The sequence below is a fragment of the Melanerpes formicivorus genome, unplaced genomic scaffold (assembly GCF_026170545.1).
Source record: "Melanerpes formicivorus ecotype bairdi unplaced genomic scaffold, bMelFor1.0.p_v2 SCAF_79, whole genome shotgun sequence".
Classification (NCBI taxonomy): domain Eukaryota; kingdom Metazoa; phylum Chordata; class Aves; order Piciformes; family Picidae; genus Melanerpes; species Melanerpes formicivorus.
In genome coordinates, this window is record NW_027142431.1 from 128877 (window position 1) to 144618 (window position 15742).

The 15742-nt window shown below is 49.1% G+C and overlaps 1 protein-coding gene across 4 annotated transcripts; it reads left to right on the top strand.

Annotated features, from left to right (window-relative positions):
- Positions 1-179: 179 nt before the first annotated feature.
- Positions 180-8113, top strand: PDP1 (pyruvate dehydrogenase phosphatase catalytic subunit 1). 4 transcript variants are annotated; one of them, XM_068164350.1, is made up of 4 exons: positions 180-294; positions 815-849; positions 1037-1116; positions 3988-8113. In XM_068164350.1, exon 4 carries the CDS (start codon positions 4032-4034, stop codon positions 5637-5639), a length of 1608 nt encoding a protein of 535 aa, XP_068020451.1. In that variant the 5' UTR covers positions 180-294; positions 815-849; positions 1037-1116; positions 3988-4031; the 3' UTR covers positions 5640-8113. The 4 variants fall into 4 exon arrangements, with proteins under 4 accessions (XP_068020451.1, XP_068020449.1, XP_068020450.1 ...); XM_068164348.1 differs by lacking the exon at positions 1037-1116; XM_068164349.1 differs by lacking the exons at positions 815-849; positions 1037-1116.
- The last annotated feature ends 7629 nt before the right edge of the window (positions 8114-15742 follow it).

Genomic DNA, 15742 nt, shown 5'->3' on the forward strand with positions numbered 1-15742 from the left:
GCCTTCCCGCTCTTGCGCAATGCGCGCGCACGCAACGCCCCCCGTCTCCCTCAGCCGCCGCCGAGCCTCCACGTCACGTGCTCTCCCTGCTCTCCTCAGCAGCCAATGGGCGGTGCGCCCCGGCCCGCGGGGTCTTTATAAGGCGCGGCGCGGCGGCCGCGCGCGGAGAGGCGGTTGCGGAGGTGGTTGGGGCGCAGGGAGCGGCGGGTGTGTGCGTCTTGGGCCGTTCGGTCCCCGCAGCCGCTTCCCTGTTCCGCCCGGGGGACGGGCCTGAGCCGTTCGGGAAAGGGCCAGGTCTGTGCCCGCGCGGCCCGGGGCGGAGGGAGGGAGGGAGGGAAGGAAGGAAGGAAGAAAGAGGGGGTCGTGCCGGAGGTGGGCTGGTGGCTGGGAGGGGCGGCCCTGTCGGGGCCGCTCGGCGCCTGCGGGGGTAGCGGTCTCTGCCGTGGCGACGCCCAGCCCCCGCGGGTGGGCCCTGCCCGCGGCGAGTGGGAGCAGGAGCTCGCCAATGCCAGAAGGAAGAAGGGGGGCAGGCGCGGGGCTGGGTGCCCGGCGGAGCGGCGGGTGTGGGCGCTGGCCGCCGAGCTCCGCCGGCTGCTCCAGGCGCGCCGCTGCGGGGCTGGCTCGCCACCACCGCCGGGCGGGTGGCAGCGGCTCCGGTCGCTCGCAGGCAGCGTGTGTGCGTGTCTCCTTCTCTGTCGTCCTTCTCCGTGTCGGAGCCTTCCGTCTTCTCTAACAAACTCTCTGCCTTGCTTCTTCCCCGCCCCCCGCCCCGGGCTTCTGCTTTGTGGATGTTGGCGGCCTCTTGTTGTGACAGGAGGATGTGTGTGTGCCCTGGGCCCAGGCGGATCGGTATGTATCTCGCGCCGGTGCGCGCCGGGCTCGGGGGTCGGACGGGTCCCCGGGAAGGGATTGTCAGGCGGGGACGTGCTCCAGGGCTGAGGCCTGGCCGGAGGGAAGAATTAACGGTTCTGCTTGTGCTGCAGATGCCTTATTCCTTCTCCTCCTCCTCCTCTTCCTCCCCCCCCATCCTCTCCAGCAGGTTAATTCTAACGTCCAGGTCTGTCGAGTGTTGGAAATACACCTGGGTAAGCGCTTTGAGCTGAAGCCCCTTGGCAGGTGCGTTTGGAGGACCTTGCCTGTGCAGCATCGGTTTGCCTTAGTAGGCTGTTATTAAAGGGAAATATTTTGTTCTGTTTTATTGGTGTACTCCTGTAAAATCCCTAAATTGACTATAAACTGCCTGTTATTGGCAGTATTACATTTGTAGGCTGAAAAGTAGCATTTTTACCCGGTTCTGGGCTTGGAGAAGTGTTTAATACTGGCTTGAATCTAATCTCGTGGCAAATCTTGATTGGATTTTAAAATTCATGCTTAATCTCTTTTTTGTTCACTGCCATCGCTTGATCAACCATAATGAACTGGGGATCTTGAAGTAATTAAGGACTGCTTGGAGTGCCTGGTTATATTTGGGGCATCTGTGCTAGTGGGGATGAAGAGGGAGACTTAAGACAATTTCCCTTCAAGTTGGCAAACTTGGAATTCCTCATTGACTTACATCCCCCAGGACTGATTAAATCTGGAGTGTGAAGCAGACTGGTGTCTTGAGCTGACGTGGATCTACTGTAAAGGATGCAGGTCATGGAAAATCTGAGGCTGAGTGCTACTTCCTCTTGGCTTTCATGTAATATCTGATAAACTAATGATTAAAAAGGGAAAAAATCAGCTAAATGCTCAGTGGTGGCACTGCAGAGCCACTGTAACAGCAGTCCACTTGTTATTTTTGCTTCATCATGGGTCAACAGAACACTTGTGGCACCACGTGTGGGTCAGCCCCAGGAGCAAATGCTTAGCAGTCAGGAGAACTTGATTCAGTTGGAGTCTGAAAGGGAACCATCACCAAATCCAAGGTGCTGTAGGCTAGGTGTGTCTCTTACTGCAGTACAATTCTGTGAGCAGAATTGTTGCTTGGAGGTATGTGAAGACAGGAACCAAAATAGTTCTCTTAGCGTTAAAAGACAGTAGAATTGAAACAAATCTGTGTTTTGAACTGTTGTCTACTTCTCCAGCCCAGGCTTTACGTGTCTATGGCATAACAGAAGTAGGCTTTGTGGGAAGCTAGCATACATTTGGTGTGCATCTGGAAGTTCAAACAAATGCACCGCTGCTGTGTGTCTGGACAGCTGTCTGTGGTCCACAGGACTACAGCTAGAGCTGCTCCTTGCAGTTGAACAATAGGAATCTGCCCTGTTCAGTCATCATAGCAGTTGGTGGGAGAAGTGAACAAGAATTCTTGCCAATGTAAGTCAATGTTGACAGTCACTTGTTCCTACTAGGAAGCCAGCAGAGGGATGGAGACAGGAATTCTGCTTTGCTTTCAGCATATGTTATCTTGTAACAGAGACAGGCTCCGCTCCTGGGTGCTTAGGGAGAACAAGCAGGCCTGGAGGGAAGACACTTGCTTCCTTCTCTTGAAACACTGAGAATAGAGTGAAGCTTCAGGTATTCCAGACACTTCTCAGCTGGTCCAGGTGATCAGAACCCTCAGTCAGGAGCTATGGAAAGCTTACAGGGTGGAGTGATTGCATAATGCAGATTCTTCCTATGCTGCATGATCTAGATTGAGTATTGGGGTGTACTGCATGTAGGGGTTGTCTCTCATCTGAAATGCTGATACACCTGCTTGGCTTAAATGATGGTAATGTAGTGACTGAAGCACCTTGCACAGCAGTATCCAGTTGGTCAGTAGAACAATTCAATCTGAGGTCCAGCAGTGCTGCTAGACTAGGGCTTTAGACTGCGGTAGGCCTTGGACAAGGTAATCTGTAGTGATCTTCACTGAGAAGCTTTTATGATCAAACTTGACTCTGAAAAATGACAAGAACACTGAATTGACCTTAACAGGGTGTACTTCACAGAAGATGCAGTTCAACTTCTTTTCCACTATGGAATTGCTTTCTCAAGCATGACATTGTAAAAGACTTCCTGCTAATGAGGCACTCGCATAGTTCTGTGGCTGGGTGTGTAAACGGGGACAAGGAAGAGAATGTTTGATTAGCCTTTCTCCAGAGGAATGCAAGAATTGAAGGAGAGCTTTCTAGAGGTGGCAAGAAGCAGTAGGATGCTTTTCTCTTACAAAAGTTAGTAGTTTACCTGAAGTATCTTTAGAGTGTGTAGAGCTTTACAAGTGAGGCAAACAAACACATCTTGCTATAGTCCTTGAACTGAGTAGCTTTTTTGACCAGTTTACAGTCCTAATAGTTACTGGGGTTGCTAGATCAACTGATCTAGGTAGTAGGAGAGATTCTTCTGCTTTCCGCCTCTTGTATTTTTATCTGATAAGCTAAAAATTGCTGCCTAGGCTGCTGTGCCTGTTGTGTATGTGTACACCATGGTGTTATGGAAGCTTCAAGTTTTACATGTGAAAGGGAGAAGAAACAAAACCTCCTACTGCCTTACAGCCTCAAGAGTATCTGCTGTCTGTGACCTCCTGCTTGTCTTTATCATCTAAACCATCTTAAATCCAGTTGTATGTCATCTCAAAGCTTTTTCTTCTTACTGAAGTGTTCTATCTCTTTTTCACCCTTGTAAAGGCAGCTTTCTCCCTTCTGTGCCACATCTGGCTCTGTCAGCTGGGAAATGAGGACAAAACTCTTGTGGAAGATGGCAGTACTGCAGAATGCTCCATGCTAACTGTTGTCTTCTGTGTTTGAAGCTGTTTTGTCTGGATGATGCTTTCACTTTCTGCCTGCTGTTTGACTGGATATAAGAACTACTTCAGCGTAGATAAACCTGAGAACGGTGTAGCTTTTTGTTACAGCCCAGTGTAGTGTCTGTAAAGAATTACCTCTTAATGCCTTTTTCTCAAGACCTGTGAAGTTTTGAGCTCTGTATAGTCAACTTTTAGGGGGCTGTAAGTGTCTTACCACAGAGTTCTGGGGTAAATATGTTTGCTGTCCCCCTAAGCATAGTTGTTCTCTTGTCTTTCAGCAATTCCAGTCCGAAGCTCCAGGCTGCCATTGTTGTCTGATGCCATGCCAGCACCAGCTCATCTGTACCCACTGATTCGTAACTGTGAGATTAGCAGACTATGCAGCACTGTGTGCTACTGCCACCACAGACACCTCTGCTGTTTGTCCTCTCACTTTGCTCACAGTCACTTCAGATGCGCCCCTCAGAAGAAATTCGCAGCGCTCTGTAGGCCCAAGGAGGACTTCAATTACTTTTTTCACACGAGGGATTATGCTTCTACACCGCAGAGGTTTTACCTCACTCCTCCCCAGGTCAACAGCATTTTGAAGGCAAATGAATACAGCTTCAAAGTCCCGGAATTTGATGGCAAAAATGTGAGCTCTGTCCTCGGCTTTGATAGTAACCAGTTACCTGCAAATGCTCCAATAGAAGACCGGAGGAGTGCTGCCACTTGCTTACAGACCAGAGGGATGCTTCTGGGAGTGTTTGATGGCCATGCCGGTTGTGCTTGTGCTCAAGCTGTCAGCGAAAGACTCTTCTACTACATTGCTGTCTCTTTGTTACCTCATGAGACTTTACTTGAAATAGAAAACGCTGTGGAAAGTGGCAGAGCTCTGTTGCCCATTCTGCAATGGCACAAGCATCCCAATGATTATTTCAGCAAAGAAGCTTCCAAGCTTTATTTCAATAGCCTAAGAACTTACTGGCAGGAGCTCATTGATCTCAACAGCGGGGAGACTACTGATGTGAAAGAAGCTTTAATTAATGCTTTTAAGAGGCTTGATAATGATATTTCTTTGGAGGCTCAAGTAGGAGACCCAAATTCTTTTCTCAACTACCTGGTACTGCGAGTAGCGTTTTCTGGGGCAACTGCCTGCGTGGCCCACGTGGATGGTGTTGACTTGCACGTTGCAAACACAGGTGACAGTAGGGCAATGCTTGGGGTTCAGGAAGAAGACGGCTCTTGGTCTGCACTTAACCTGTCCTATGACCACAATGCACAAAATGAACACGAAGTGGAGCGGGTGAAAACGGAGCATCCCAAGTCCGAAGAGAAGAATCTGGTGAAACAAGATCGCCTCTTGGGTCTCCTGATGCCTTTCAGAGCCTTCGGTGACGTGAAGTTTAAATGGAGTATTGAGCTGCAGAAGAGGGTGGTAGAATCAGGCCCGGATCAGCTGAATGACAATGAATACACAAAGTTTATTCCTCCAAACTATCACACTCCTCCTTACCTCACAGCCGAGCCGGAAGTCATCTATCACAGACTGCGGCCGCAGGATAAATTCCTGGTGTTGGCCACCGATGGGCTGTGGGAGACGATGCACAGGCAAGACGTGGCTAGAATCGTAGGGGAGTACCTCACTGGTGTTCACCATCAGGAGCCAATAGCCATTGGTGGCTACAAGGTAACTTTGGGACAGATGCACGGTCTTTTGGCAGAAAGGAGGGCGAGGTTCTCCTCGGTGTTTGAAGACCAGAACGCAGCCACTCACCTGATACGGCATGCGGTGGGCAACAACGAGTTCGGCACCGTGGATCACGAGCGGCTCTCCAAGATGCTCAGCCTCCCCGAGGAGCTGGCTCGCATGTACAGAGATGACATGACTATTATTGTGGTGCAGTTCAACTCCCATATGATAGGTGCCTATCAAAACGAGGAGCTGTGAATTACTGCACAGAGGGAGCTAGTTACCGGAGTTGTAACAATGGCCAGTATGAGCAGCAAGACAAAAAACAACCACCCAACAATAACCTCTCCCCAAAAACCCTCAGCAAACAAATTGGCTGCTTGCTAGATTCAGCATATCTATTGTTCCTGCTTTCCCCCAGAGCTCTAAACACATGGGAAGTGCTGTTGACTCTAATACAAAGTTGAGGAGGATGTCACAGCTTGGGGGGGAGGGAAGGTTTCTGTAGTAACTTTGCACTATTGATTTTTATGAATGCTGCTAGAGCAACGCCTTGAATTTGGCAAATTTGGATGAGGGAGGGAAGGAGGATAAAGAACTTACCTATTGAAGATCTGGCTGCTGAAGATCAACAGCCTGGTTATAAATACCTGTAAATACCTACTCAGTATCTTTAAAAGGTTGAGTAAAAAGGAGTACTGCTGAATCCTTACAGGGCTAATTCTTGCAAAGTAGGTCTGGTTATTTGTGAGTATATTGTCTATTGTTTCTTCTAAGCAGAAGGTCACTTCCAGTCTTCAGTCTAACAAAGTTGTCTGACTTTCATATCAACAATGTCACTCACTTCAGGACATTTGTCTTCAGTGTTGACTTTCAATGCAGGTCTAAGCCATAATCAATACCTGAGGTTCTGCTACAGCTTAATCATATCTTATGCATGGTAACTTAACTTCTTGGGCATCAATAATTTATTGCCTGTGGGCCTCTGCACAATTTGTAGGGCAATAACACATCACAACATGCATTAAGACACCAGATAACTTGGTGGAGAACTTCAGTTTGCTGTATGAAGAAACTTTCACACTTTTCCTAAGTCGGTGGAGTTGGTCAAGACTTGGCTTTCCTGAAAGCCATGTCCTCCATGGGCTTCCCCCCTGTTTGCTGTGAACTTACCTGTGAAATAAACTTTCATCTGGGAAGAAGTCATTGCTGCCCTCTTGGTGGCTTTGCAATTTGCACTCCTTCACCTTGCCTGTTTCAGATGTCACATTCTGGGTGTCTTGCACTTGAACTCCTAAGTTGAGTTTGAAAACTAGAAATTACATATGGCTTGTAAATAGTCTTTTAGTTGGGAACTAATTGGCATGCATGTGTCTGTTTAATGGCTTTTTCTGGCAGCCTCTTCATTAGCAGTTCTATTTCTGGACAGCTGGTATATGCATGTTCTTACAGGTCCAGAACACTACCACAGAGCAAGCTCTGGTCTCTGGGTTGTAATGGCTGAATTTGAACTGAAAAGATTGGCTGTAACTTGTGTGCCTGAAGTTGCTGGGCTTGTAACCTTAAAAACTAGGGCTTGGCAACTAATTGATCTGTCGTCATTGCAGCTATTTTGGGTATGTTGCATTGTATACAGACTTATTTTAACCTGCCCTTGGGTTAAAAACTCAAATGCTGGCTGAAATAGCCAGCCTTTGAGTGCTGAGCACATGTAACTTGATTCCTGTGTTCTGGAGAACAAGGATAGGTCAGCTTTTTCACTTCACCAAGGGGTTTCATTTAAAATACCACCCTGGCCTTCATCATAGCTAATTAAGCTCCACTTATAAAGTGTTAATTTGTTTGGGTTAAATGGGTACTGTGACGCTTTGCTCCTGCATTCAAACATTGCCGATTAATGCTACTGTTAGGGTACACTTAACTTGAACAATGAACCTGTGCTGTAGTAAACATTGGCTCCTCAAACTCACAGATGCCATATGTACCTTGTGACCTGCAGCTCTGTGTCTGTCTCTTTATCCAGCCTTAAAATACCAGGATCAGTGTTGCTGTAAGGTTAATGATACCTGAGTTCACATCCAGGATGTGTGCAGCCCTTCTTTATTTGAAGGGAAAAGGGGGGCTCTGAAATGCTTAGACAGTAAGTTCACATTCAAGATGTGTGCAGCCCTTCATTTGAGGGGAAAAGGGGGACTCTGAAATGCTTAGACAGTAAGTTCACATTCAAGATGTGTGCAGCCCTTCTTTATTTGAGGGGAAAAGGGGGACTCTGAAATGCTTGGAGAAGTGCTGGCTGTTGACATTGCTTCTGTGTGTTTTGGTGACTGTCATTGTCTTCTAGGTCAGTAGACATTCATGTTCTGTCATTTCAATGCAGTCTGTACCTAAGCTGTTGCAGTATTTAACTTTCTTACTTTGTTTTTTTTTTAACTGGTGAAGCTCTGTTACATGTATTGATGTATTTAACCTGTGATGGTTGGTATGGATTTGGTACAAGTCATAGCTGGAAGAAATGAGCATTGGTCCCATGGATACAAGTTCTGTTGAGGAGAAGCTGCTTTTTGGAGTCAAGGTGCATATGTGTGGAGTCAGACAAAATAGTATTTATGTACTGCTTGGAGACTTGCTCAGTGTGTATGCAGAGAACAGCAGCAGCAGAACTGCCTGCTCCACAGGTCATCTGAACAAATACCTTTTAACAGATTCCAATAAAATGATCAATTATGCAGAAATCCAGGTGCAGTGGATTGATGTTGACTGTGGTAGCTCTTCTGGAGCCTTTCAGTTATTTGTGTTTCAAGAAGGTGCTCTGTTGTTCAGTCCCTGCTGTGAGCAGAGCCGATGTCCAAAGTGAAAGTGCCAATGGCAACAGGGCTGGACCTGCAGAGCGCTCAGTCGCCGCTGTGAGGCTCGAATGGCAGCGTCAGGCATGCTGCTGCTGCCGCCACCTGGCAGCAAATCTCACGTCTTGCCCTCAGTATCACTTGTGCCTCAGGTCACATCATCTCATGATTGCCTTCAGGAGCTGTGCTGCAGATGGAGGAGCATGATCTCAAGCTATGAAGTTGTGGAATGCAGCCTCAGTTCAGGAAAGATGTTGACTTGCTGGAACGTGTGCGGAGAAGGGCAACAAAGTTGGTGAAGGGTTTGGAACACAGCCCTGTGAGGAGAGGCTGAGGGAGCTGGAGTTGCTTAGCCTGGAGAAGAGGAGGCTCAGGGGAGACCTTTGTGCTCTCTCCAACTCCCTGAAGGGAGGTTGTAGCCAGGTGGGGGTTGGTCTCTTCTCCCAGGCACCCAGCACCAGAACAAGAGGACACAGTCTCAAGCTTCTCCAGGGGAGGTTCAGACTGGATGTTAGGAAGAAATTCTACACAGAGAGTGATTGCCCATTGGAATGGGCTGCCTGGGGAGGTGGTGGAGTCACCATCACTGGAGGTGTTCAGGAGGAGCCTTGATAGGGTGCTTGGTGCCATGGGTTAGTTGGTTAGGTGGTGTTGGATGATAGGCTGGACACAATCTTGGTCTCTTCCAACCTGGTTTATTCTGTTGTAACAGGTTAAACCCTGAGAGGGGGTTACCTGTCTGCACATCAGCATTTTAGATTGCCTTTGAAAGTGGTGTGGGAAGTGCATTGGTGGTAAAGCAACTGGAAACAGCTCCTCTGCCCCAGGCAGAGCACATGCTCAGCGTTGCCTACCAGGCTTGTTGCCCTGCAGAGAGTGCTGCTGCTGTGTGTGTAAGGAAGATGCTGTGCTTTTCCAAACAAGGATTTCCCAATTGCAAACATGGCTCAGCCCAGAAGGATGTCTAAATCTTGGCAGTCAACACAAGCCTTGTGAATTCACCTTTAAATCTTAGCTCTTTAAAGCTGTTCTGGATAGATGTGTCAGCAGAACTGTTTGGTAGGAGGGAGAGAGCTTCTGGTCTGTGCTTCCAACTTCAGGCAGTGTTAACTCTCTTCTCATGTTCAAAATGCTGTGTGCATTCTAGTTACTTCTGGCAGTGTTTTGCAGCTGTTGTGACAGTCTCTCTTTGCCTTCTGTGTGCATAACTGAGTACAGAAATTGACTGCAGTATTTGCCTTTGCACTTCCTCCCTCCTGACAGGGCAGAGTTCTGCATGTAGCAGCCTCCACAACTGGTGTGCAGCGAGGAGCCTGGTCTCATTGTGAAATGTTTGTAGTTAGACTCTCAAACTCAGGTCACTGTACTTGGAACAGTTCTGGAGTGAGAGGTTGCCTGGAAACTGTTTCTGTGAAGTGCTCTGCAGAAGGGCTTGGCTGCTCTGCTCTTCCTCAGTCAGGAGGGGTATTTGTTACGAGGTTACCTGGCACCCATGGGTAATTCAAGCTGCTGGTTCTAGCCATCCATGGTGCCTTAAGGTCCCTGATGGCTGCAGATGGTACTGCTTTCATGAGTGCAGATACCTTACTTGAAGATGCCCAAACCTGAGTACTTCTGACTGTGCCTGCATGCTGAGTGGTGGAGCTTCTGTTGCAGGTGGGGGAGTCTCAGTGGCTGTTCAACCCACTCCACGCTTACAGCCTTAGTCTCCTTGTTCACATAAAGGCAGCTCCAGTTGGGGGCTAACTGCAGGCAGACCTTAACCATCCTTGCCAATGTCTTCAAGTGGTCCTGCAGGTTTGCATCTGCTCCTTCTTCATAATGACTATAGTTATTTTGCTTTAATTGCTTCTACCTAAGCTGCCAGCAAATAGCCCTATTCTAAGGGCCTGTTCTTACCCTTTGGTCCTGCAGTGTTGTCTTTTGTATGTAGGATATTGCTATGATACATTTGTTTACCCCCCCTTTGTTTTTTGCCTGTTGCAGGGCCCTGTCAGTGTTTTAACAGCTGTAAATGAGCCACATAAAGTTTCCTTGTCTTAACCTCTTAAGCCTGCAGCCTTCAGCATTCCTTCTGTGTAAATGAGTAGAAACCTGTAAAGCAAAGCTGCCAGCACAACTGACTGAAGGGATCTCCTCTTCTGGTCTTACTGCTGCGAAGCTCAGCTGTAGGAACAGCTCTGTGGAAAAGATGATCCAGGATTTTACATCTTTCCACTTTATCTGAGACAGAAGCAAGTTCCTAAATTATGGAGGAGATGCTGTCTTATCAAAATAGTCCAGCTTGTAAAAAAACCCTAAAGCATTAATTAAGGAGACACACACACCCCCAATTTGTATTTGATGGCACAGAAGGGAGAAGAGTCTTCTAGCTGGCAGCTTTGCAGGCTCGATGGAAGGCAGGCTTCTGCCAAGCTGAGCTGACACATCTGATCTGGAAATGGACACTGAAATGCCATTCAGTGCTTGGCAAACATGGCTCAGAAGCTGTCTAGCTCAATGTCAAAGGTAGGTAAGCATACACAGGTAGCTGTTTCTGCTGGGCATTTGAGAGGCTTCTTGGGAGTGTGCTCTTACACAGGGGTCATGTTTGTTTAACTTGATGCCAAATCATTTCCAGGTGAAAAGATTATGTAAGAGGCAGTTTTTACAGCTGAGGAAGGCTACTGCCTACTCCTGCTGCATTGTCAAGACCAGATGCAAAGCTACTGTGAAAATCCAACAGACCAAAGAGTGCAAGGAAGAGAGAAAATAATACAAGATTAGGCCTCAAACATGACAAAAACCTCTGCAGGTTGGTAACTGGCAGCAGTCAAGCTGATGCTGAGTCTTAAAGCCACTGCAGCAAACAGGGTTTTGTGAGTTGGAATTGCCTGGGCTCTCTGAGGGGGGGGTTGTGGCAGTTGGAATATGTCATTGGTACAAGACACAAGTGCTGCTTTTGATGCCTGCTGCATTAGCTAACCTGTGTTGAAATAGCAGGCAGCTACGTGCCCTGCTCACTGCTGCAGCAGCTCACAGGAGCCTCTGAAGCACGTCACAGCTCTGAAATTAAAAGTGCAGTTCTGAAGTCAGGCTATCATCAAAATTCCCTTTGATGTGAGATCAAGTGCTCCCAGGGTAGCAGGAAGGGTACTTGGAAGCTCTTGCTTAGTGCAATTGCTAGTATCAGCCAACTGGAAAAAAGAACACCCCACCACAAGAACTGTCCAGCTAACGGACTGGAAAAGCACAGCCTGACCTGAGACACTGACTGAGATGCCAGCCACTGCCTTCAGGCAATGCTTTCAGGAGATGGGGCCAGAACAACGACAGAAAATGTACAATTGGCAAACTACACACAAGTACAAGGAGTGCTGCCTTCAGCTCTGGGGACTCCAACACAAGAGACACATGGACCTGCTGGAGTGGGTATGGAGGAGGCCACCACGATGATCAGAGGGCTGGAGAACCGCTCCCCTGAAAACAGGATGAAAGAATTGGGGCTGTTCAGGCTGGGGAAGAGAAGGCTCTGGAAAGACCTGCCTGGAATGTTGCATCCAGTTCTGGGCTTCCCAGTTCAGGTGGGACAGGGATCTGCTGGAGAGAGTCCAAGGGAGGGCTACAAGGATGTTAAAGGGACTGAAGTACTGCCTGAGGAGGAGAGCTCTGGGGCTGGCTAGTGTGGAGAGGAGAAGGCTGAGAGGGGATTTGATAAATGTTTATCTGAGGGCTGGGAATCAAGAAGGAAGACACAGCTTCTGCTCACAGCCTCTGCTCAGTCGCACCCTGTGACAGGACAAGGGATGATGGATGGAAACTACAGCACAGGAGGTTCCACCTCAACATGAGGAGGAACTTCTTCACTGTGAGGGTCACAGAACCCTGGAACAGGCTGCCCAGAGAGGTTGTGGAGTCTCCTTCTCTGGAGACTTTAAAAATCTAGCTGGATGTGGTCCTATGACCTGCATTAGATTCTATGCTCCTGCTCTGGCTAGGAGAATTGGACTTGAATATCTCCAGAGATCCCTTCCAACACCTAGCATCCTGTGACCTACAGGAAAGCTGGGGAGGGATTGTTTAGAAGGGGCATTGGTTTGAAACTGGAGCAGGGCAGAGTTAGATTGGACATGAGGAGGAGTTTCTGCACCAGAGTGATGAAATACTGGCACAGGCTGCCCAGGGATGTGGTTGAGGCCCTATCCCTGGAGACATCGAAGATCAGACTGGATGTGGCCCTGGTCAGCCTGCTCTAGTTGGAGGTGTCCCTGCTGAGTGCAGGGCGGTTGGGCAAGATGCCCTTTGAGGCTCCCTTCCAACCCAATGCAATCTGTGAATGTGTAAAAGCTGCAAAAGTGAATCCTAAAAAGAAACCAAATGAAGCAGGAAAATGGGGGGGGGGGGGGGGGGGAGGGAAATCCCATGTCATTATGTATCTCTCAACGTGAAACTGAACACAGGAGAGAAGACTTTGAGATGTGTCCTTGAACACATGCAGAACACAGCAGGGTAGACTGTAATGAAGTAAAAGATCTCTATGAACAGAATGATTTGCTATCAGTTAGACTTGGTGGTGTGGCTTACTCAGGAAAAAGTGGCAAACAAAACCCCAGCAGGCTGCATGTGAGACCAGAAATTGCTGCAGGCTGGAGCTGAAACCCCAGAAGGCTGCTGCTTAAAGGAAAATGCCAGCTGGACAAAGCCCAGGTGCTGCTGCCTGGATTTTGGGGTTTGGTTTGGGGTTTTTCTTTTACTTTTTGTGTGTGCAAGCAGGACAGCAGAGGTGCAAGTCAGCAAGAGAAAGGTGTGGGTGCAGGGAACTGTCAAAACCAAGCACTATGCACATTCTGAACCAATACCTTGCTGACTTACAGCATTACAGAATTAACCAGGTTGGAAAAGACCCTCGACATTATCAAGTTCAATCCAACACCATCTAATCAACTAAACCATGGTATGGAGTGCCTCATCCAGGCTCTTAAACACTTCCAGATGTGGTGATCCCAAGACCTCCCTGGACAGCACGTTCCCATGGCCAATCTCTCATTCTGGGAAGAACTTTCTCCTCACCTCCAGCCACTGTCCCGCACCACATCCTGATCTCCAAACTGGTGACACATGGGTTTGATGGGTGACCACTAGATGGATAAGGAACTGGCTTGATGGCTGCACCCAAAGAGTGACTGTCAATGGGTCCGTGTCCCAGTGGAGGCCAGGGACAAGCAGAGTCCCTCAGGGATCAGTCCTGGCACCAGGCTTGTTCAAGATCTTTGTGGGTGCCATGGACAGTGGCATTGAGTGCACCCTCAGCAAGTTTGCTGATGACACCAAGCTGTGTGGTGCAGCAGACAGGCTGGAGGGAAGGGAGGCCATCCAGAGGGACCTGGACAGGCTGGAGAGGTGGGCACAAGCCAACCTCAGGAGGTTCAACAAGACCAAGGGCAGGGTCCTGCATCTGGGTGGAGGCAACCCCAGACACAAATGCAGGCTGGGCAGGAACTGGCTGGAAAGCAGCCCTGAGGAGAGAGACTTGGGGGTGCTGGGGGAGGAGAAGCTCAACAGGAGCTCTCAGTGCTCTCTCCTGCTGCAGCAGGAAAGTTATGATGTAGTTGCCATCACAGAGACGTAGTGGGATGACTCACATGACTGGAGCGCTGCACTTGATGGCTACAGGCTCTTCAGGAGAGACAAGCAAGGAAGAAGGGGTGGAGGGGTGGCCCTTTACATCAGGAAGGCACTAGGTGCCATTGAGCTGGAGATCAGGGACCATCAGGTTGAGTGCCTGTGGGTGAGAATTAGAGGGAAGGCTAACAGGGCTGACATCCTGGTTGGAGTCTGTTATAGACCACTCAACCAGGAGAAAGATGTTGATGAAGCATTCTATAGGCAGCCTAAGGCTGTCTCAAGATCGCCTGACCTTGTTCTCATGGGTGACTTCAACTTGCCTGATATCTGCAGGGATCTCAATGTAGCAGAAAAGGAGACAGTCTAGGAGGTTCATAGGGAAGGGCTGGTGGGTGATGTGGTGGTCGGAGGGTGTTTGGGGTCCAGTGACCACGAGATAATTGAATTCTCATTATTTGGTCAAGCTAAGAGGGGTGGCAAGAAGACCTCCACTCTGGACTGCCGGAGGGCGGACTTCAGGCTACTCAAGAAACTAATTCAGAGGGTTCCTTGGGATAAAACCCTTAAAAACACAGGGGCCCAGGAGAGCTGGACCTACTTCAATGAAGAATTGTTGAAGGCTCAGGGACAGGCTGTGCCAATGTGCCAGAAGATGAGCCGCCGGGGCAGACGGCCAGCCTGGATGGGTAATGCACTTTTAATGGAACTGAGGGAAAAAAAGAGGGTGTATCACCTTTGGAAGCGAGGGGAGGCAACCCGTGAAAAATTTAAGGATGTTGCTAGGTCTTGCAGGAAGAAAATTAGGGAGGTAAAAGCGCATTTGGAGCTTAGTCTGGCCTCTGCTGTGAAGGACAACAAAAAGTCCTTCTATAAATACATTAACAGCAAGAGGAAGGGCTGAGACAACCTCCACTCCTTGGTGGACACGGAGGGGAAAGTTGTAACAAAGGATGAGGAAAAGGCAGAGATACTTAACACCTTCTTTGCCTCAATTTTTACTAGCAGGACAGAATGTCTTCCAGACAGCTGGCCTCCAGAGCTGGCAGAAGGAGCCAGGGAGCAGCATAGTTTTCCACTGTTCCAAAATGGGGTAGTTGGTGATCTGCTCAGCTGCCTGGATCCTCACAAGTCCATGGGACGACATGGGATCCATCCTAGGGTGCTGAGAGAGCTGGCAGATGAGCTGTCCAAGTCACTATCCATCATTTTTCTGCAGTCCTGGCTCACTGGAGATGTCCCAGAGAACTGGAAGCTGGCCAACGTGGTGCCCATCCACAAGAAGGGCCGGTTGGATGAGCCAGGGAATTATAGGCCTGTCAGCCTGACCTCAGTGCCAGGCAAGATCATGGAACAGGTCATCTTGAGCGCATTAACACAGCACTTAGAGGATGGCCAAGGGATCAGGCCCAGCCAGCATGGATTTAGGAAGGGCAGGTCCTGCCTGACCAACCTGATCTCCTTCTATGCCCAGGTGACTGCCTGGTGGATGTGGGGCAGGCTGTGGATGGAGTCTACCTGGACTTCAGCAAGGCCTTTGATACCATCCCCCACAGCAAACTCCTGGCCAAGCTGTCAGCCTCTGGCTTGGAGAGCAGCACTCTGAGCTGGGTTAGGAACTGGCTGGAGACTGAGCCCAGAGAGTGGTGGTGAATGGTGCCACAGCCAGCTGGCAGCCAGGCACCAGTGCTGTGCCCCAGGGATCAGTGCTGGGCCCTATGCTCTTTAACATCTTTATTGATGATCTGGATGAGGGCACTGAGTCCATCATCAGTAAATTTGCAGATGACACCAAGCTGGGGGCAGGAGTTGATCTGCTGGAGGGTAGAGAGGCTCTGCAGAGGGACCTCGACAGGCTGGACAGATGGGCAGAGTCCAAGGGCAGGAGATTGAACACATCCAAGTGCCAGGTTCTGC

Excerpts from the sequence above, each read along its gene's own strand:
- PDP1 (XM_068164347.1), top strand. The coding sequence starts at position 789 with ATGTTGGCGGCCTCTTGTTGTGACAGGAGGATGTGTGTGTGCCCTGGG. Across the intron at positions 850-3,987 it reads CCCTGGGCCCAGGCGGATCG|CAATTCCAGTCCGAAGCTCC; the intron begins GTATGTATCTCG and ends CTTGTCTTTCAG.